Genomic DNA, 21794 nt, shown 5'->3' with positions numbered 1-21794 from the left:
ACAGTGGCTATATAAAAACGACGGTAAATTATTTTCCTAATCGATTAATCATTGTGAAAAGTGGCCGTCATAATTTATGTTACGATTAAGGTGACGTCATTAAATTGCCTGTTTTGTCCAACCAACACTCCTCAAAAGTTTACTATCACATAAGACAACGAAAAGCAGAAAATTCCTCAAAATAGAGAAACTAGAACTTTTTGGTTGAAAAATTACTCCAACAATTGATCGAATATGAAAATATGCCGGTTATTTTCTGTCGATTGACTAATCCATTTATTGACTAATCGTTTCATCTCTATTTTTAAGAGTTATCAATTAATTGTTTTGGAAGAAAACAGAGGCAATGACTGAACACTTTAGTCATGTTTGGAGCTGTTGGAGTATTTAGTACTGTTGATCGATAGATGGGCCTATAACAAACAGGTTATAGCTCATTATCAACACAACGAAGCATATTACATAACAAACTAGAAAGGAGTAGTAGTACAGTTGCAGGGACTGAAACTGGACAGATTCAACTTGGAAGGATAAGCTGCTATAAGTTACTTCTAAGTCCATGTGACAAATAGTTTAAACAAATAGTTTAATAAAGTGAAATTCCCACTATATTTGAGGGTCACAGTAACACATTTTAGGATTGATCATGCCCTGGTCAAACTGTGATGTAATACCTCTCTCAAAATGCCTTACCTGGCATGCAGATACATTGGAATTTTCCTATTTGATCCAGGCAGGTGGCTTCATTCAAACACGGGTTGGACATGCACTCATTGATGTCCAGCTCACAGCGCGGTCCGATGTAACCCGACTGGCACTTACAATGGAAAGAACCCTTCGTGTTTATACACTGTCCTGCATGCTCACATGGGTTGGAACCTGTTTAAACAGATAATTACTTTGACTTCAATTTATATTAACAGGCTGTCATGTACATACAGGACCTAACAAGGAGCAATTTGACATGACAATGAGATGATTTAGGTGGTTTAGTGTTGTTTGACGAAGCCAAACCAAAACCTCCACTCGGTGTGATTTCGGTAATAATACCCCTGAGGGTGTTATTTACTGTGATTGTGGGCACAATTATGGGTACCAAAGTACCCATAATAACAGGAAAGAATGAGCTCGTTTTATGGCTTGTATAAAAGAGTTCTGAATGCATGTGTGATGGTTGAAAACTTTTCTTGACAGTAGTTCAGTTAAACAGCTCCAAAAATTTGAAATGTGTCCTCAATCATTCAGATTTTGGGACTGAAAATGGAGACCCGAGTTTTCAGGTCAGGTAGAGTGTGTTTTACCCAGTGAGCACTCGTTAATGTCCCAGTCGCAGGAAGCTCCGACGTATCCAGATGGGCAGGTACAGAAGTGATTTCCGGTGACGGGGTTGGTGTCACAGTTGGAGCCTTTCTGACACGGGTTGCTGATGCAGGCGTCATCCAGCTGGCACAGTAGTCCTGGTATACAATACAGAAGATAGACTTTATAATCCTGGACCGAACATCCTCTCATCACTTCTATCAGTTATAATGCCACAGATTTTCTCTTTACAGGTCTTGGGGAGTATTACTGTATGTGTGAAAAAAGTTGTATAACATCTTAAGGGATATCAATGTAGGCCAAAGGATAAAAACTCTCTCATTTTTAGTATTTTTATATCGAACCCCAACATTTTGTCTTCTTCAAAAACAAAATATGATGAAACCTATACCCAACCTAAACAGCTTCTCGACTGTAGACACACAGTGCTATTAGCTACCGCAAGAAAGTCTCTCCCTAGCTGCCTGTTTTCACAAGAAATACATAAATATGCGGAAGCAAATAGCACTCTGATTTCCTTTTCATGTGGACTTTGAGGGCGGTGACCGCTTTGAGTGGCAGGTGGGTGCCGATTCAGTAACTGGGCTTCATTCAGCCTGCCTCAGTTACACCCATGCTCTCTGTCTTTTGCCCATTTTTGGTTTCGGCAGAATCTACTACAACTGCCAAGATGGTGACGGTCAGCGCCGCCCACACTGAGCTTCACAACGTCTCTTTAGAAACCTATGGGTGTCGTGACGCAGACTAGGTCCATTTTTATTCATACAGTCTATGTTTTAAACTTTACTAGGCTTTTATGAACTGCAACTCTTCTAAACCTACAAAAAGAATCAATCACTTTTAGACTACTGTATTTGTCAGTACTTTTCATGTTGAGATTAGCACACTTAAACTGCAAGAGAAGTTGATGAAGTACAGTATACAGTGTTCAACAGATGTACAACAGATGTAAATATGTAAATATAATGTATTTACTCTGAAACAGCACAGAATTTACGTCAAATATTTAATTTCAAAAGGATGTTAGAAAGACATCCCTGCAGTAAAACAAACTCATAGACGTCATCACAAAAGCGTCCTCAAATGGCAGTGAGAAGTTAGCTGAAATTTTATAAACTAATATAAAAAAACACTCACACGCATTAAGAGCTATCAAAATAAACATGTAAATACCTGTGCGGCCATGTGGGCATTCGCAGTAGAAAGAAGCTACACGGTCATGACAGGTGGATCCTTGGTGGCACGCGGCACTGGCACAGTCATCAATGTTCTCACTGCAGTCGTCCCCAGTCCAGCCGTTCACACACACGCACTGGTAGCTGCCATAGGTGTTGTGGCACGTGCCGCCATTTTGGCAGGCGTTGGGCATCAGCTGGCACTCATCAACGTCCTCTCTGCAGAGCTGACCTGTGGGGGAACCAGAGGTCAGAGGATTAAAGTGGGCCCAAATACTCAAGTGATAATAACTTAAATTTCTGAACTAAGACAGAGCATTGACACATATACTGGAACATTGCTATACACACCTGTAAATTCTGGTTTACACTGGCAGTTGTATGTGTTGACCCCATCTACACACGTCCCTTCATTCTTACAACCGTGACCTGGACAATCATCAATGTTGTGGTTGCAGTTTTTTCCTGTAAAACCTGAAACAAACAGAGAAATATACGTAACATGTATTTGTTTGCGTTTCCACTAGTGGAGGCTTCAGTTTTTCTCATTTCTCCTCTCTCTTAAACTCCCATCCCAACAAAGGGGAGTGAAACTTCTCTACAGTTAAATGTGGTCAACTGTCTTTTTCCTCCCAAGAAAGAAGGCAGCTGTACCATTTTGAGGTCTGTGGCAACCTCGCCATGTAATAACATCCACTCTGCTATACAGTTACACAACAGGCAACCACCGGACTGTACATGTGGCATGATGGGTAATAAAAAGTGACAATTAAAATGGTAATGGTTTCATAAACAACATTTCCTGTTTGTTTACTTCTGACTTAAAGGCACACAGCTAAAAAAGGTAGTCGGTGTGAAAGGTGATGAGGTGGTGGGCAGGACTAGAATCCCAGCAAGCCTTGCTTCACTCCACTATGTGAAAAGGATGTTGTCCTTTGACCATTTCCTTATGATAAGCCCCAATGCCTTCCTGCTCTGCCTTGTTCACACACTGTACAAGCAGAAACACACCAAAGCAGAAACCCACATACATACACACACAGGACACAACATAAGCAGGAACAACCCTGCCCTGAATGACATCATTGCTTAACCAGCAACTAGCAGGCGCTGACATTTAAATTCAGCATGAGAGACTTCAGGAACACAGTGCATTTAGGAATGAATAACCTGAACTCAATTCAAGAGGATATGATTCATGTCACCTTACAAATGATCTGACCAATTTGACTGATATTTAGCACTTTTTCTAAAACTTAGACTTCAAGACAAGAAGCTATGTAAAAAGCCCTGGTACCACCTGAAAGTGGAAGAAATATTTTGGTCTAACTAGTTTGGTGAAGTAGTGACTCCTTGCAGGTCTAGCTCGAGCTAACTGCTAAAATGCTACACACATGCCAGTCATTTCCTCCCGGTCCCTACCTGGCACACAGGAGCATTCATAGCTGGTCTCTCCCTTCTGGATGCAGGTGCCTCCATTAAGACAGGGTGACGGGTTGCAGGGCAGGTAGCGGCTCTCGCAGTGCTTGCCCGTGTACTCCTGCGGGCACTGGCATCGATAGCCACCGACTTCATTGATGCACACCCCGCCGTTCTTGCACGGCGACGGGTTCACATCACACTCGTTGACGTCCTGTTTGCAGGTCTTTCCGGAGAAGAAGGGCGTGCAGGTACAGATGTAGTGGGACTCAATGGCAGAGCACTGGCCGCCGTTGGCACACGGGTTTGAGGCACAGGGGTCGGCTTGTTGGCACAGTTTACCTGTGGGCACAGGGAAATTCAAAACTCTTCAAAACTAGTGGTTTATTACTTACTTTCTCCTATTTTTCTATCCTGTTGATCGTCTTGCGATCCCTAAGATACCTCTCATGACCAACACTCAAGTTAAATACCACTTCTCTACTGTCTTACCTGACCATCCAGGTGGGCAGCGGCACTTGTACTTCTCAAGACTCTCAAGCTCGCAGGTGCCTCCATTGAGACACGGTGAGCCGATACAGACATTGTTGATGGGCGTCAGGCAGAAGCGGTCACTGAAGCCCAGCTTGCAGGTGCAGCTGAAGTCCACCCCGGTGTTCCCCCTGGACACGGTGTGACAAGTGGCTCCGTTCTTGCATGGCAAGTTGGTGCACGGGTCACGAAACTGGCACTTGTTTCCTGCGTATCCATCCCGGCACCTGAGAAAACACAGGTAGAAAGGTCAGCAACTTTTTCTGCAGCCATTGACAGGTGAGGAACGGAGAAGGTCACATCTATGAGGAAGATCTGTAACATTTAGGAGGATCTATTGGCAGAAATGGAACATAATATCCCTAGGTACATTTCCTTTCTAATGCTGGCTTACTTTTAATAGGTTTATCTGGATTAATTAAAGTATGACTGGTCAAACTAAACTAAACTTGGGGCTGACTGGTTGGTTGAATGTCTAGTTAGATATAAACAACGAAGAAACCTAGATCAGAAAGAAAATCACATTGTGGGTGATTTGATTAACTCAATTACTCTGAGTAGGTGGGAAAAATATTATCTAAAAAATCTAACTGCCCCTTTAACTAAAGATTAAATAGGGCCATCGTCATATCATCTAGATCTAATATAAACCTTCTATTTACGAGATATATATTGGCCTACAAATAAATGTCCTTTCATTGTTTATTTTCCCCATTAAATATTAGCATTACAAAGAGTGGAATTGGTCAAAGGGGAATTCCCAAACACTATTTTCAGCCATACAATCTTTTTCAGCTCAGAACTGGTTGAAGAGTTCACAAGGGAGACAACATTTAAGCCAGCGAGGGTCATCCCTTTGTGCACTACTGTGCTTATAAATCAGCTTCTTGGGTAACAGCCTTTACCAACAGGACTAACTATCTATTCCTCTTAAAAGATGGTCCTGTCCTGCTGTGTTTACAACACAGCAACACGGCCATGAGAAACTATGCTTTAAACGGGACATTCGTCTTTCTACTGTCACCCCCCCCGTGAACAATGTGTTGTAGGCTGTAAAACAGAGTGGTCTGAACAGAGGGAGGAGGGGGGGGACAAACTCTTCTGAAGTTTCTCACAGGTTGTGTCTGAGTCATAAACGCCGCTCGGACCCCAGCGAGCGAGTTCCCAGAGAGGGAGAGAGAGCAGCAGAGACACATTCACACATTTACAATTACAATGAGAGGAGCTGAAGGGTGTCCCCTGAGGATACGCACGGCTCAACAAAGGGGCCACACACACAGAGCATGCAAACACTCATACCTACACACACAGGAAGATTACGCACAGGACCTCATGAAATGAATGTTACTGACAACAATTTTAAAACCTGATCAATCATTTAAGCTATTTATTTCGAAAAAATACCAAACATTTCCTTGTCCCAGCTCCTTTATATAATGATATGAAATTTTCTTCTGGATTTTGTCTGTCATTGTAATTTTTTATCAAGTCTGTGGTTTTTGGACACCAAAATGATTTCCTTATTTATAAAATGTCTTAGTTATAAAATTGAGAGCAATTTTATGTCTATTATGCATTAAATATGAAGCTACAGGAAGCTTAGATAAGCATACAGACAGAGGGAAACAGCTAGCCTAGTTCTGTTAAAACGTTACAAAATCCAACTACCAGCACCTCTAAAGAACTCTATAACACACTTTTTAATTTGTACAAAAATTGAAGTGTAAAACATTTTTTGGGCCGTTGTGAGGGACTATTACAGAGAGTACTTAACACACATTTCGGTCAGTGCCAAAAAGTACTGAGGTCCATTACACAGCCCTTTATACAGCGCTATTTGACTCCAAAACTAACCACCCCAAACCTGCTATATTAGACCCCCCCTACTGCCACATTCCCATATTCATCACCTTCAGAGATTCAATACCGTTGTCAACAAAGCTGGGTGGGCCAGGGAGGCTTGGTCATTACAAAAACAAAGCATCTACTCAATAGCACAGTAGACAAGAACAAAAAAAATCTGCAGTATTTGGAATTCTTGTTCCTAATCTGTTCTTTCCAAAAGTTGAGACACAAGAAAAGCCGCCATCACGGCACCCTTCAGCCTAAAATGTGCTCACTTTGACCCTTTTGTCAGCACTCATTCATCCTGAGGACAAGGCAGCATCTATGCCACAGTGTTTGAGCTGCAAGCCAACATTATGGGAACTTCAAAGCACCATGCCACCACCTCAATGCTTGTTATTCTTCCCTCCCCAGAGAGGATTTGCTCCAGCATCAGACAAGGAATGGGAAGAGGATGAATCGGAAGACACTGCGGCACAAGATTTCAGAAAAGTGAATTCCTACGCAGAGGAAAATTACATGGAGAATGTGCAGAAATCTACATTTCTTAGGCTTTGTTGTATTTTTTTCGATAAACAACAGTTCTCTTTGAATATTGTTGTGTTTAACTCTCACACAGAAACAATATTCTCCATAAAACATCCTGCCGACATCAAAGCAGCCTTCCCACAACATTAAAACCCGCCGTCACTCTCAAATACCTGACCAGAGCCAGCAAGTCTGTTAGCCCCGAGGGGCTGGCAGGACCATGTCCCCAAACATTCCCAGGGGGTCCAATGTGTGTGTAAATGGGGACGGAGCCGTGGCCCCTCTGTAGGGACAGGCGTGTGTTTAGACAGGGTCTCCCTCTCAGGGGATTAGGCAGCCTTAGGACTGTGGCAAGGAAAAGAAAACATCACATGCTAGGCTGCCCGCTGCACAAACAGTAGTGGTGAGTGGTGGCATGTCACCACGTAGAGAGCGGAGCCTGTGCTACCTTGGCTGAGTGTCATTTAGCCTGGGATCACTGTAGCATTAAGGTCCAACAGGCAGTTGTGTCAGAAGCTGAAAGTCAAATCAGTTCCATGCTAATAAAACATCTCAGGCTTGTTTTCTTTATAAGTTATTAGTTGAGTAATTATGAAGCCCAAAATCCTCAAAGGGCTTTACATTCTGCAACATATGACATCGTCTATCAGTAGACCCTTTAATAGTAATGTAGATACAGTAGGTGCTCTCTGAAAAGAAAAGATAAGTAAGTAGAAAGCTAAGACCTTTTAATCTGATGAAACATTGTAATACACTCAATTACCGGGCTGTCTTTGTATGCAATCACAAATGACCGGATCGGGTATTGATAGACATGACCGATGCACATTTTCACATTAATTTATAATAGTGGTCTTATAGTGTCATCTTAATGAGCTTCATACAGTGCAGTAGCTGTAACGCAATGGCTTCAGTTTGGTACTAAGTATTAATATATACCCTGAGCTGAGGTATCAAAATTTGCATAGGGAGAGAGAGAAAGTTGGATCTTTTCATCTGAACTGTAACTGAAATCATGTAACTTGACTTCAATAAACGACACACAGCATATTGATGTTGACCAACTCAGCTGATCTGTGCTGATTTGTAGAGGGAACTTCATTTCACTCAGCCAAATAGGATTAATCAACAATAACATCTAACATATTTTTCAAATATGATCGATGACAAACATGGTTACAAAGTCCATCAGACATCCTCTCTGTTGCAGTTCCACTTAATCTGATCAGACACACAAATCTTAACATTAAAAGCTGTGGTGAAGCTGGAAATTCTTCCACATAATTTCAGACTATCCAGTCCCTTAGGCGACAGTAGAAAAGGATGTGTGTGTGTGGTGCGGGGAGGAATGGGGGGGGGGGGGGGTCAGTTGAAAGAAGCAGCAGATCTGGCTGCTAGAAGGCCAGTCCAGTTTAATCCCAGCGGTGGCGGGTGCTGAGGTCGTGAGGCACCACACGAGCTCGCTGGAAAAAGGCCGCAGGGAGCAGGTGCGCATGCTAATGAGGAGACAGCAGCTGCTGCCCCGGCCATTCATTCCCTCCTCCTCCTCCTCCCCCTCACCTCCCACATCCCTCATCCCACCACTCTGCCTTCTTCCTCCCCATGGCACCCCATCCTTCTACTGTCCTCAAGCCTAGACAGATACAGGGGCCGCGCACTTGAAACAAAATAAGCGGAGTATCTTGTGAATCGGTCTGCATTAGTCATGTTAAGGAATTTTTTTTAATGCAATTGAGTTCATCTGTGGTGAGGGAGGATGATATATCCACAAAGGAACACATAGTACATTTAAAATCTATTTAAAAAAAATAATTATTAAAAGTGGGAATTTATTTCTAGAAGATCTTTTAATTTAGACTAATTTAAAGGACATCTTGTGTTGGACATTTCTTACAGTGTTGGAATCTGAATGCCCCCCCCACCCTCCCTTTCCCTCACTACTTAGCAGAGAAATGAAGAGCGAGCGGGGAGAAAAGCGAGGGAGAGAGAGGGAGCGAAGGATGAGTGGGCCCATTGTTTTTCCTCCCCATTCAGAGCTGACCACAGGCCAGGGCGTATTCAACTGTTGCACCTCCTCTTCCCTCTCCTTCCCCTACTCTTTCTCCCTCCCCGTCTCAAAAAAAAAAAAAATCTTTCTCTGAATCTTCTTTCATTACATATGGCTCATCCCTGAATTTTCTCCCTTTTTTCTCATTATTGGTTTCACTTCCTCTGTTCAAAGCCGTATGGTTGCTGGCATCCTCTGGCTCCCCACTGTGCACCTTCTTTCCCTCCAAACCCCAAACACCCCCTCGCCTCCTATACCCCCTTTTCTTTTTATTTGTAAAACACCACATTAGGATTTATAAGTCTCAACTGACTACTGCTCCCCCAAAAACTTTCTTCCAAAACTTTACTCCAGGCTGCAACTTTTTAGTGGTCTGCGAGGTTCCAAAACACACACACACACACACACACACACACAAGCAGTGGGACAAACAAAAGGAGTCTGAAAGAAAGTAAATTGGAACTGGTTTGGTTGGGTTTTTCGAGGGGAGAAAGACAGACAGGGGTTGTCAGTTCAGAAGGAATTTTGGTGTTTACTCTAAAGACTCCACTGTCATGATTCTTTACCCGGCGCTTGCTGGCAGCCTCACTTTATGGTTCCTCGGAAAAAAAACTTGCACCAGCTTTGATAGCTGGCATCTGCCCTCGCAAAAACAGCCCAGCGTCTCACACCGAGGCCTAAAAGACAAACAGACAGAGCCCCTGCGCCCTCACCTCGGTGCACGTGGACTATCCAAACACACTCTGGCTGAGGTGCTAGCAGTAAGTCAACTGTAGCACACGCAAGGCAAAGAGGGGTAACAGTTTGCTCTTTAACTTGGCAGCAGCATGTCAAATACACGCTCAGCACAAAACAACTTTTACAGGCATCAAGCTTAACTGCCTCAATGAGAGCACAAACGTATAAAAGGGGGGGGGTGTAAGACAACAGATATTCAACGACTCTTTTATGGAGTCTTGGCTGTATTCAAAACAAACAGAGTAAAGCAGCTGCTTCAACAAGAGAAATCTGCTGGCCTGGCGAGCGGGATAATCTCAACAGCAGCAGGTAAACTGGGCTGCTGGAAAGGTAAATAAAGAAGACATGAAAAGAGGGGCACAAATCAGAAGCTGAGCAAATATCAGGTGTTAGGGAGGTATCGTATAACTGCAGGACAGCAGTGGAATTATCTCTGCGGTAAGGCCGATACTGTTATTATCTTTTCTGTCATCCCTGCCCAGTAGCCCTCATTGTTCTCCTCTGCACTCACTTCTGGGCTGTCTCTTCTTCTATTGCTGCCGCAGTAGCCCGTGGCAACAGGTCTGCGACACTGATGGGATGCATAACAGGGCCGGGCGGCGGCTCGAGCCTGCAGCAGATGTTGTGGTGACATATGACCCTTGGCCAGGCGTCACTCTAAAAGGGGCTTTCCTCAGTGTCGAGCCAATCTGCCATCTGCCATCTCTCTGAGGTCACACACAGATGGGGACAGAGGCTTTGAACGTAATATGTAGGCTACACATGTGCACTGTATACAAATAAAAACCTAGAGTGAGTACACAGATTTTGGCAGCTGTACGGGCGCAAATCTATATCCATTTTAAGAAGCTTAGTGAATTAGGTTGTGCATTTATTCAATTATTGTGCCATGTAAAGCTCTGTGAGAGACAGAGTCAGTGTCTGGTTCCATTTTCTAAATGGCATAATTAAGATTATTGTAGAATAATTCTGTGTTTATCTATCCTTTCATAGATTTTAGCAAAAATATAAAAACAAAAATAAAATATAACTCAAATTTAGATTGTTAGTAAAGGATAAATCTGGTTTATTACAATTTGGATTATATTTCATAATTGGAAGCGTCATTGGCTAATCGCTTTGGTCCGCAAACATGTGACTGATACGGCAACAAACCCTGACAGCTACAAGACCTCCAGACACTTAACCTGGTTAAATTCAATTCAATTCAATTTTATTTGTATAGCGCCAATTCATAACAGAAGTTATCTCAGGACACTTTTCAAATGGAGCAGGTCTAGACCGAACTCCTTATAACATTAGTAAATAATAATAAAGTGGTTTATACTTTGAATATGTTAGGTTTTTAAAATCAACCCATATCATATTGTCATATTGTCATATTGAGCTTTAGGAAATTGTAATGGGAATTTTTCACTATTTTAATAACACAACAATTAATTGATGGGATGAAATACACACATGTTAATTGATAATGAAAATAATCATTAGCTCAAGTCCTACTAGGAGTTCAGTCAGTAAACTGTGATGGATTCTTACAACAGGCGGTTTTGGTAATCCTTTTTTATTCACTTTCTCAGTCTCTCGGCTCTCTCAGAGAGGCTCGGCTAAAAAGATCTAAGGACACAAGTTGTAATAAACCAGAGTTATGCTTAAAGACTGTTATTTAAAAGGGTTTCTGCCTCTCTCAGGTGACAAAGAGCTTTCAGCCAGGAGTCAAACTGTGTTAGTAGAGCATGTTTGTACCTCTGGTCTGTACCCCTCACTCATCCCTCCAGTCTCCCCACCACCCGTTTTCATTTCCTGGCTGTTTGGTTCTGTGCCTGGGCTAAGTCCCCTTTAGTCTTGTCTGATCTGTTTTAAAAGCATTGCCCAAGGGGGCCTCTCTCCTCTCCTTTCCTGCACACTTCCCTCTCTTTTTTTTTTGCCCTCTCTTGTATTTTCCCATCAGCATAGTTGCTAACCACAGTGACAACTGTGCCACCACTGGCAGAGAAAATCAACACTATAAAACGCACACTTACATTCAGCTTCAATCATACAAATCAAGTCTATTGAAATAAAAATAGCTCTTCCACTGAAACCAAAGCTGGCACAAAAAACGGGGTTGTTGTTTGTTGTGCAACTGAAACCAAAGTTACCACTAAATCCCCACTGGCTACAGAAATTACAGGGGAAACACTGCCCCTCTCTCTCTCTCTCTCTCTCTCTCTCTCTCTCTCTCTCTCTCTCTCTTCTCCTTACATCAATCCTTCTTTTCCTTCCTCTGTAATCGTACAGGAGAGCTGACCTGGCCAGCCCACATCTGGCAGACTTCATTAGAGACCCTGTTTATTTGGGAGCATTATTATTATGGACACAGCCCATGGGAAAGAGCCAGCTCCCCCAGGGACCAACCACTCAGTGTGTTTGTGTGTGTGTGTGTGTGTGTGTGTGTGTGTGTGTGTGTGTGTGTGTGTGTGTGTGTGTGTGTGTGTGTGTGTGTGTGTGTGTGTGCGAGCGTCTTAGGAGTCATAGCAGCTCTAATGACTCCTGCCACTTCCTACTTTACGAGGCTGGGAACCACTTAAAGGCTTTACGGGTGTCTGAAGGTGTAGCTGGCAGTGGAACCGGACACTAAGGTTGTTACTGTACACGGCGACATCAAGGGTTGAGCCAAAATGTCCCATCACTGCTACATTGCTACAACCTGAGCCCTGTTATTTAGCCCACATTTGTTCAAATTTTGAATTAAAAGCCATTCCAGTCATTCCTCTGGAAGGGTAAATTACACTATCCATCACAAACCTCTGCTTTAGTATAATCAAAAACAATACTAGATATCCAATATATACGTTTAATCTGAATTCTAGCACAGTTTTCACAGTATCGCCCCTCTTGAATGGAGTGACCCTCTTGAAAAGTACGGAGGGGACCATTTGTCCCCTCCCAGACAATCCTGGCTCAAACACTGCGACTTGTCATGTGTGGACTCTCTTATATGCCTTGAGGAAACTGTCATTTCTCTCCCTCTGTAACAGACGCTGTGATTGGTATCAGTCTTACAATCTGCATCACTGCTTAACTGAACAAACTGCTCTGTTTCACTACAAAGGCATCACGCTCCATTCTCCTAAATATCCTGTGAGTGAGTGCGTATCAGGCAGTGAGAGTGACTGAAAGCTAAAAGCACACCTGGCAGCAGACAAAGTCGATCTGTTCCTGTGTGGAGCTGAATGGGCAAAACCACAAGTAATCATGGGTATTATGGAGCATGCTGCTGTATGGGTGAGTGCACGTAGTTGTTATACTATAACCCACAGACAGGTGGTCTGGCTGAAAGAAAAAAAAAGAAATGAGGAAGTGTGGTTTAGAGTATGCCCAGTGTCTTTGTCTCTCTCACACACACATGCTGTCAGTCCTCTTGGATCAAAGTTTATGCGATTTGTCTTGGCATATGCCAACCAGGGAGGCTCAAATATCACTAATCCTCGGCGCTGAGGTTCCCCACCACCAAGAACACTCTAATGATCAGCCCTCTCACCAGCCGGACTCTCGCCAAAGGGAACCCAACACCGGCGGCAGCGGCAATAATAAAAGCCTTGCGCTGTGTGTTTCTCGTTGTGTGATGATATGATCAGATACGGCACCTTTTCTTCCCTCAGGCCACTCCGAGGCTGTTTCCTGACTCTGAATGGAGGTGTAGGAGGGGAGGGGGAGTGCAGTGTGTGTGGGGGAGGTTAAGATAGACTCATCTGACCGGAGCAAACAGAGGTGCCATTAAGGAATCCCTAGAACCGGAGAGACAAGGGCTCACTTTCATTGAAGTGGATGTGTACTGTAGCTGTCGCTGCACACACCAGGAATCAAAGACTCTGTTTGTTATCTAATGCAAACACAGAAAAATCTTGATGAAGGGATTAAAAGTTCTCACATTTTTAGATCTTAAAAGTTTGCCATCCTCCAATAATGCCTGTGGCAATGAGTATCAAACTTTGATTAATATTATTATTATTATTATTATTAGAGTATTGAAGTATTGAAAGCATCAAATGTCACTGATTAATGTGTGGCCAGGTCTCAGGTTTGGTTATTATCCTAAGAAAATCAGGCTAATTTTAGGGATCCGATTGGAACTAACATAACCTGAGTATAGGAAACACCAGCTTATTGAGAAACAGAATACAAGCAAATCAAGAACTTATAAATACCCCTGTACATCTTACAAGCAGCTCAGAGCTTTGTATCCAACAGGACAGGAACCAAATTATTTCCCTTCATTGACAAATTAGAGACATTTCTGTGGTATGCTTGCATACCTCCAGTCTAACTTCATCAGTACAAACTCCAGGCCTAAATCCTCAAAACTCCTTATCATGCTGTCAGAAATCCGTTGTACATTTTCATCACTCTGACTAACTGATGATGAAGGTATGTGATCTCTCTGCCGCGTCCTTCCTCGGCCCCGTGAGCCAGCCCAACATCTCTCATCTCTCTGGGCAGGGTGAATCGTCTGCTACGAGCTGCTCTGATTCTGCCCATTGTGCCACTGGAATTTGGGAGTTATTTTTCCTGGTCTGGATTGGCTCGGCTCTGTCACTGCTCTCTCCTGCTGCCAAGCCTCTGCAGTAAATGAGAGGCCTCCTCGAAGCTCTTTGTAGATAAACTTCAGTCCGGATCTGACTGAGCTGGGCAGCTCAGATATGAGGAGGAGATGGTATTTATGGTATGGCATGTCAAGTAGGCATCTGTGTTAAGACTATATAAAACCGAAGCATCCAACGCCACTTACTTGACCTCGAACATAACACTTGAGTTGAAGAGCGGCAGCTTTTCGATTCAGTAGAAACCAAATCGTAATTCTGTCAAGAACAAAGTGAGACTCTCTCTGCATGCTTGCATCAGGAAACATGAAAATATTGTTTATCCTTCACCAGACCAAGCAGCACCACGGTTAACCAATAGTAAATATATCAATTAACCATTTACTGCATTAGTCAAATAATACACTTGACACTACTGTTCACGCCTTTCTTTGAAGAGTTACTGCAACAAGAACCTTTCACTAAGCTTCAAACAGAATCCACCTGGTTGTGTATATATATATATATATATATATATATATATATATAGAGAGAGAGAGAGAGAGAGAGAGAGAGAGAGAGATTTGTATAAATATAAACACATATCAGTACCTCATACAGAGATGCAGCATTGACTCATCAATCTTGGAGAAAGATCACAGGAAGTTCACGTAAAAGAAGTGACGTCAGTAGTTAGTAATAGAGTATTCAGCCTGTGGAAACAATTGTACAGTGTGGTTCTCACAAAAGAATCCTGGGGCTGTCATTACTGTTATCTTGGTTTGGGTTGGCTTTAACGTGTTGTTCCCTTTGTAAATTTGGTTCAGTATCACTTTGAATAATTCTGACTTTTTGAGAGTAAACTCCTATATCTTGGTATTTTATCATTACTTTTGTTTTATAAATTATCTAATTGATTAATCAATTATCAAAATAGTTGCAGATCATTTTTCTGTCTACTAATCGTTTCTGCGAGAATATTTTCATGCCTTACACTTGATGAACCTAAACCTTTTCTCAATAGTTCCCAGCCCTCTGGCGGCACAGTCACACAATAAGAGAGCAATGTTTTAAACACACACACACACACACACACACACACACACTGAGCCTGGTGTGCCCGCTCAAACCTTTTCAAAACTGCAACGATGTCCATCTCCATGTTTAATTGGAGAAGTCTGAGGAGGAGGACAGTGCAGGGGCACAATGGTGGCTTTGTGGCCCAGTGAGGAGGTGGAGAAGGTGGGGTGGGGAGGGGGTTGAGTGTGCGATTGAGGGGTGAATAACACAACCAGACCAAATTAAGATGTGGCAGGGGGCCAAGATGGCTGCCTGGGTCTTGCAAGTCCCGAAGTTGTGACCTGGTCAGCCCAATCATTTGCCCGGTCACTGAGCTGTGCGACAGTAAGATGACACTGGCCGCTGCTGCTCATGCCAGGATGGAAATAGAGCCAAGCGCAAAGTAGGCTATTGTTGTAAAAAACGAGTTCTGAGCAGAGCTGCAGCTTATTGGTTTACATGAGTGCTGAAAACAATCTCTAAAGACAAAACTCAGAAGACAAAATTCAAGACCATGTGTCCACTTTTTAGCAGGTTAAAAAACATCTACCCTACACCATCTGTCCAGGGGAATGAGAGAGAGAGAGAGAGAGAGAGAGAGAGAGAGCACTGAGGGCCATTGAGGAGGGGACAAAATCCCAGGAGAGAGGAGGGGGGGAGAGGACAGGGTCTGAGGGTCTCTCTGGGAAGCCTCACCCAGATTAGTCACACAGAATTAATCGCAGCAGAGAACAATGGTCGCCGAGCTTCTGGCAACCCCAGCTGTCGCTCCATGAAAGAAAAGAAAAGCAAGATTTAGGGCTGCGAGAGTTCGGCTGCAGAGGGGAGAGTGTGTGGTGGCAGTAACACACACACACACACACACACACACACACACACACACACGCACACACACACACTCTTTCACAGTGACCCCTGTCCTCATCAATGTCCACTCATTTCTGTCTCAGTCCTCTGACCATTTGCCTCCCAGAAATAGCAATACTGGTGTGAGCGCTCACATGCCAACCAAAGATCTGAGTCATCTCAAACCTCACATTCACACATTCCTCTCAAATCTTCTCTGCAGGTATTCCTCATCATGTATTGGTTAAAGAGAGAGAGGCGCAGGCATTAGAACTTACCTGCACTCTTCATTTCCATCTGGACTTGCCTCACACCTCCCCTGGTTTAAACACAACGTGGGCGTGGAGCATCTTAGACCTGCGAATGGAAAGTTTTAATACACCTGCACTTTGCTGAAGAACTTTTAAGCAAGTCTGGAAGCAGCAGTTATTACAAATAAAAACACTCATTTCAGGCAATGCAGCACTTTCCTCGGGAGGATCATAAATAGCGCAGGTAATGCTCCATAAATGTGAGGACTAGGTGTGACTCTTTCCACCTCAAAGTGCACTTTTTGTGGTGAACAGAGACTTGACACTGGTTTGGCAGATCTGCAGCTGTCCCAAAAAGAATGTGCCATTTGGGGAGTAACACAGCTTTGCAATAATGTAAAAAAAAAAAACTGCTCTGAATCCAAACTGCAAAGGCATGCGTTTACATACTAGTGAGGAAAAGTTGAGTGTTTGCTGGACAGGCGCGCAACAGCTGCCTGGGCTTAGTAAAAAATAAAAAAACATAAAATGAGCAGTGGGCTGGTGAAAAGACACGTTAAAGGATAATGCCAACAGGTGCATGGAGTCATATAAATGAACTGTTAAATGTAAATTAACAGCCAAGTTTGGAAACCTGCAGGATGAGTTCAAAAAGTTGGGGGGAAACTGGTGTAGGGTTAAGGCTGCTCAAGTCCATCAGCGAATGCAACAAGTTAAAATCGAACCATGAGCTTTAAAGAGTAAATAAATATAAAACTACATTTTCTTGAGGCAGAAAATTACACACAGAGAGAATCCCTAAGCGCCACTCACCTCGTGTTAGTGCTATCAGCGACAACAAGAAAGTTAGTTTCACAAAGAAAATATGCATTCCTTCTGGTTTAAAATGGTTGTACAAATCCACGTGGGTTTTTTCATAGATCCGATATTGTGTCTTCCTCTCCGTCAGATAAAAAAAAACACAACAAACACAAACAACTTTCAGTTCATCCTCGAGTAGATCCACACAGAGAAAGTACAGCGCGGCTGTGAACTCCGAGCATGGGATGTTGTCACTTCAGATCCAGGGTTGGAAATGACTTGAGGGACGCACTTCTCCATCCGCTGCTCTGCACCGAGGGGCGTTATACTTACACACACACACACACACACACACACACACACACACAGAGAGAGAGAGAGACACACACACACACGCACGCAGACACGCACACACTTGAACAATCACACAGTTGGAAACCCAGACAGGCACAAGCTGTACAAGCTGATGAAGAGATAGTGCGAAAGTTCCCGGGCGTTTTCCCACACTATGGTGATTGGTTAATTAACAAGTCCGAATCATTAGTCCAGCAATTAGTCGGGGACATGTCATCACTTATAATGTGATGTCTTATAAAGTTGGCTTTTAGTGTTAGCTTCTTTATGTTAAGACTGCAAACAGTTACATATCTGAGCTTAGACATTTATTCTTGAACTATTCTTGAAAAACTTTAGGCATGCTGCTAAAGTACACTTATAGGTACTTTGAGTGTGTTTGTATGCTAGACCGACTTTATACTTTCACTTAACTACATTTTGAAGGATTAATAATACAAAACATAAATAATCTAATACATTCTATATATTATTCTATAGTAATTTAAACTAGCTCCACCTTTACACATTCATGTTTCAATAATTATAATCCAGTAATATAATATATATTATTATAGGGCCAATCTGCATAATGAGTACTTTTACTTTTGGTACTTTAAGTATATTTTGTTGCTAATACTTTTGTACTTTCACATGAATAAGATTTTGAATACTGAACTTTTACTTGTAGCAGAGTGTGTGTTTTTTTAAAGATCTGAATCCCTCTTATGCTTTTTTTTTTAACAAAAAAGAAACTTTTAGAACACATAAAGAAGGTACATGAACCCCAGTTAAGAACAAAATGATACATTTTGAATTAAGACAGTCAAAAGTTGCCCTCTAATGGTTTTTTAAATACATTTGTCACATTTTGTGATGGACACCCTTCTACCACCCTGAAATAGTCCCACATTATGCACAAAAATAACTACCAATCAAAACCTAACAACCAATAATAATGGTCATTTTGATATTGACACCAGTATTTTTCATTTCACACAGTCCAGTACTTTCTCACTGTAAAGCAGTACAATAACATGTGTCTTATTGCAGTTTAAGATGGTTTTCTTCCATCTTCCATTCCATAGAGAAACTGAATTGGCCAAGTGTGAGTTTTGGTTTTTTAAAAGCCCACATGAGTCAAACCCTGTCCTGCATCTGTTCATCACAACCAGACAAAGCCTGGGAACAGGCATGTTAGCATTTAGGATCTTCTACACTGATAAATAAACGCTGACAGCAACTCACATACGTTTTCACTCAGTCAGCAGAAGCATGAGTAGATTTCCATCAGGTGGTTTGTGAACAGAATCTGAGCAGCTTCACACAGGTAACGGCTGTACCTACAGGTAGACAGGACAGACTGATAACACTGGTGTTTTCCTTTTCTTACTGGGGTCAGTAGTTAAGGGGTGCCTATTACCTTTCATTATTCAGCCAACAAGTCCTAAAAGTGCTCAGACTAATGTAAAGTTTAAACATAAGTTACATAATAACTGAAGAAACTTCATCTGTTCATGAAGAACATGTGCTATGGCCGAAAGTTCAAGAATAAACAAGTAGTGGAGATTGTTTAGTGAACAAGAAGGTTTATTGTCATTCCTGGAAACAATCCAGTATTCCATCACTTATGAACGGGGTGAATACTTACGCAAACATGTATTTTGTATTTATATATGTACTGAATTTCAATCACTTTTTCTGTTGATCAGCATCAAAAAAGCCACATTAAATCTACTTTGATTCATTGCTATAAAACAATAAAACATGAAAACTTCCAAAGGGGTTGAATACTTTTTATGAACAATGTATTTATAAGTACTTACTGAGCCATTTTATAACCACATAGTTATAGATTAGTGTTGGATAACTGACAAACCAATTAAACCGTTATGAGGCAGTCATTCAGGATTGTGAAGGGTGTGGTCTTTCAACACCGTCAGGCCCTCATTTTTTGCTAAACCACAGAGTGACACACAGAGACACCGCCAAGTACATAACAGGTGAAACAACTGCCAGAGAGCAAGAAAAAAAAACATCAAGCAGACGTTTAAAGCCTGAGGGCAGACAGAGTGTAGGAGTGCCAAAAGAGGAGATGATGGAGTGAAAATGTTAAACAGGAGGTGGAGGTCACAATGAAAAGATGGTTTCTGACTGTGTAACCTAAATGTGAATCAGTCTCATGCACGCTAATAACATGATTATAGTCAGATTAGGGCAATACTATATAGGTATTGTCATGTAAATGCCTCAGTCTGGTTATCTCATAATCAGCTTTGGCTGTTTGACTATCAAACCACCTAGATTTTTTCAATTAATCTAAGCATTTAAAAGGGTGAAGCCTGATTTAATTTGTTGTTTTGAATCTACACAATCTTTTGCAAGTACATAAGTATGGCTAATGGTGGTGGAAAAACTACATTAAACATCAAATTAAACATGCGATATGATCAAAAGCTCTGGAACTGGCTAAACATGGATAAAAAGACCTTAAACTGCAAAAAAGAGGAAATCTGAACTTTGTGCATGTCTGAATGTGCAATTTTTATAATAGAGAAAACTCCACCTGCTGATGAAGACCATGTGATATCATGGAAATCATCAGAACAGCTAATCAATCAACTTTGGGGTGAGACTGTTTTGTCGACTAAATTCAACCAAATCCAGTCACAAAAACAGTAATTGCCACTAATGAAATTTTTTATTGGAAAAACCTCTCATTACTATGAGAGGAAGAAAACATCATGGATGTTAAGTTTTGTTACTGTGAACCATGTAACTTGAATTTCTCCTAAAGGCGATCAATAAAGGAACATCTTATCTTGTCTTGTTTTATCTAAACATTTAAATAGCCTATGGAACTATAATATGTACACACTTATCCACAGTGTTTGGGTTATGATCATACAAAACAGGTCTAATACAGTCTAGTCAGAACAACAACGACTTACATTTAACCAAATAACCAAAAATTTTAATTTATTCTAAGCCTCCAAAACAGGAATACCCACACACCCTTAACTGTCATCTCTACCAGGACACAATAGAAAACAAGTTTACACTTTTATTTTTATATTATTTTAGAGGGAATGTTTTGTTTTGTTTATTAACAAAACAGAAAAGATACAATCTGAATGTTTACAGTTTGGGTTTAATAAAGTGGCTGATGAGAGGATTTTCCCAACATCAGACCTTTCTCTGAACGCTGTTTGTATATTGATCTTCACCTGGAAACACCAGCTTTAGATATGCCGCTAGAAAAATGAACAGATGGTGCGTGGCCCCACTTGACATATTAAAAACTAGACTTTCATGCTGACTAGGCCGGAGTTTGACCTGAGTCAACCCTGATCTTTGTCGAGGTTCATTCTGTGGTATCAATTTACACTTATTGACCACCTTCAACATGCTGCACCACAGCCAGATCACAGCACTCTGGTTGGCAAACTGACAAACAACAACAAAAAATCTGTCATCCCTCCTGCAAGTTTTATGACATTTTCAAACATACAAACAGCTACAGAATTTAAATACCCTATTGTGCTCACTATCATTGTTGGCAAGGGGGGAAATGTGTTTATTGTATCACATTGTGAGGTGAGAGTAAACAGGATTTGTGTTGATTTCCTTCTCATTGTGTTGACCTGGGGGTTGGGGTTTGACCCCTCGAACGGCGCGGCACAGATGGAGAGACCTGTTCCTCTTTGTCAACCTCAAAAAACAAAGACAGCTGCTGCTCAGGGTTTGATCGAATCAGAAAACTACTGTACAGTGTGTCTGTGAATCCACTCGCCCTCATACTTTAGTGATGCAGGGATAGGTATAATTATTTGTAAGACATTGTAGTCTATCATGGTGGTTTAAAGCCCTGATCTTTGGAATTCTAGCCATCTAATGAGAGATAACAAAATACCCAGAATGCTCAATATGATCCGTTCAACAGATATATCATGCATTTTATTCTCCAACTCCACACACAGTTGCGTTTTCCTTACTCTTACATCACTTTGATGTTTGAGCTTCAGTGTGCAGAATGATTTCAGAGTTTGAATGAGGAAAACTTTTTCACCTTTAAATTTGAGTTTAAGACGTGTTAGTACGAGCATGAATTTGTGATATCCCAACTAGTTTGGAAGTCAGTCATTGTCCAGTACACAAATTACACAATCGTGTTTTGGAAACGTGAAACATCCAGTGCACATACATTGAGAATGGACATTTCATCAGAGAGACTTCTTGTATCCTGTGTCAAATGAAATTTATTTGTATGTTCATAGATTCTAATTTTTTTCTAAATGGAGATAAAGATTAGATATGCTTTTAAGAATTAACTTTGTTT

The 21794-nt window shown here is 41.8% G+C and overlaps 1 protein-coding gene across 2 annotated transcripts in view; it reads right to left on the bottom strand.

Annotated features, from left to right (window-relative positions):
• LOC127376136 (neurogenic locus notch homolog protein 1) overlaps window positions 1-17423 on the bottom strand; it is a 40434-nt gene extending 23011 nt beyond the window's left edge. For both annotated transcript variants that reach the window (XM_051422745.1, XM_051422746.1), the window contains exons 1-8: window positions 17135-17423; window positions 16349-16427; window positions 4407-4672; window positions 3918-4256; window positions 2847-2969; window positions 2494-2727; window positions 1302-1457; window positions 694-879 (exon numbers count right to left, since the gene is read on the bottom strand). In XM_051422745.1, coding sequence (XP_051278705.1) covers window positions 694-879; window positions 1302-1457; window positions 2494-2727; window positions 2847-2969; window positions 3918-4256; window positions 4407-4672; window positions 16349-16427; window positions 17135-17192 — 1441 coding nt within the window. In that variant the 5' untranslated portion in view covers window positions 17193-17423. The remainder of the gene's footprint in view (window positions 1-693; window positions 880-1301; window positions 1458-2493; window positions 2728-2846; window positions 2970-3917; window positions 4257-4406; window positions 4673-16348; window positions 16428-17134) is intronic.
• Between the last annotated feature and the right edge of the window lie 4371 nt (window positions 17424-21794).

Source organism: Dicentrarchus labrax, unplaced genomic scaffold (genome assembly GCF_905237075.1).
Source record: "Dicentrarchus labrax unplaced genomic scaffold, dlabrax2021, whole genome shotgun sequence".
NCBI classification, from domain to species: domain Eukaryota; kingdom Metazoa; phylum Chordata; class Actinopteri; family Moronidae; genus Dicentrarchus; species Dicentrarchus labrax.
This window is presented reverse-complemented; position numbering and strand designations above follow the sequence as displayed.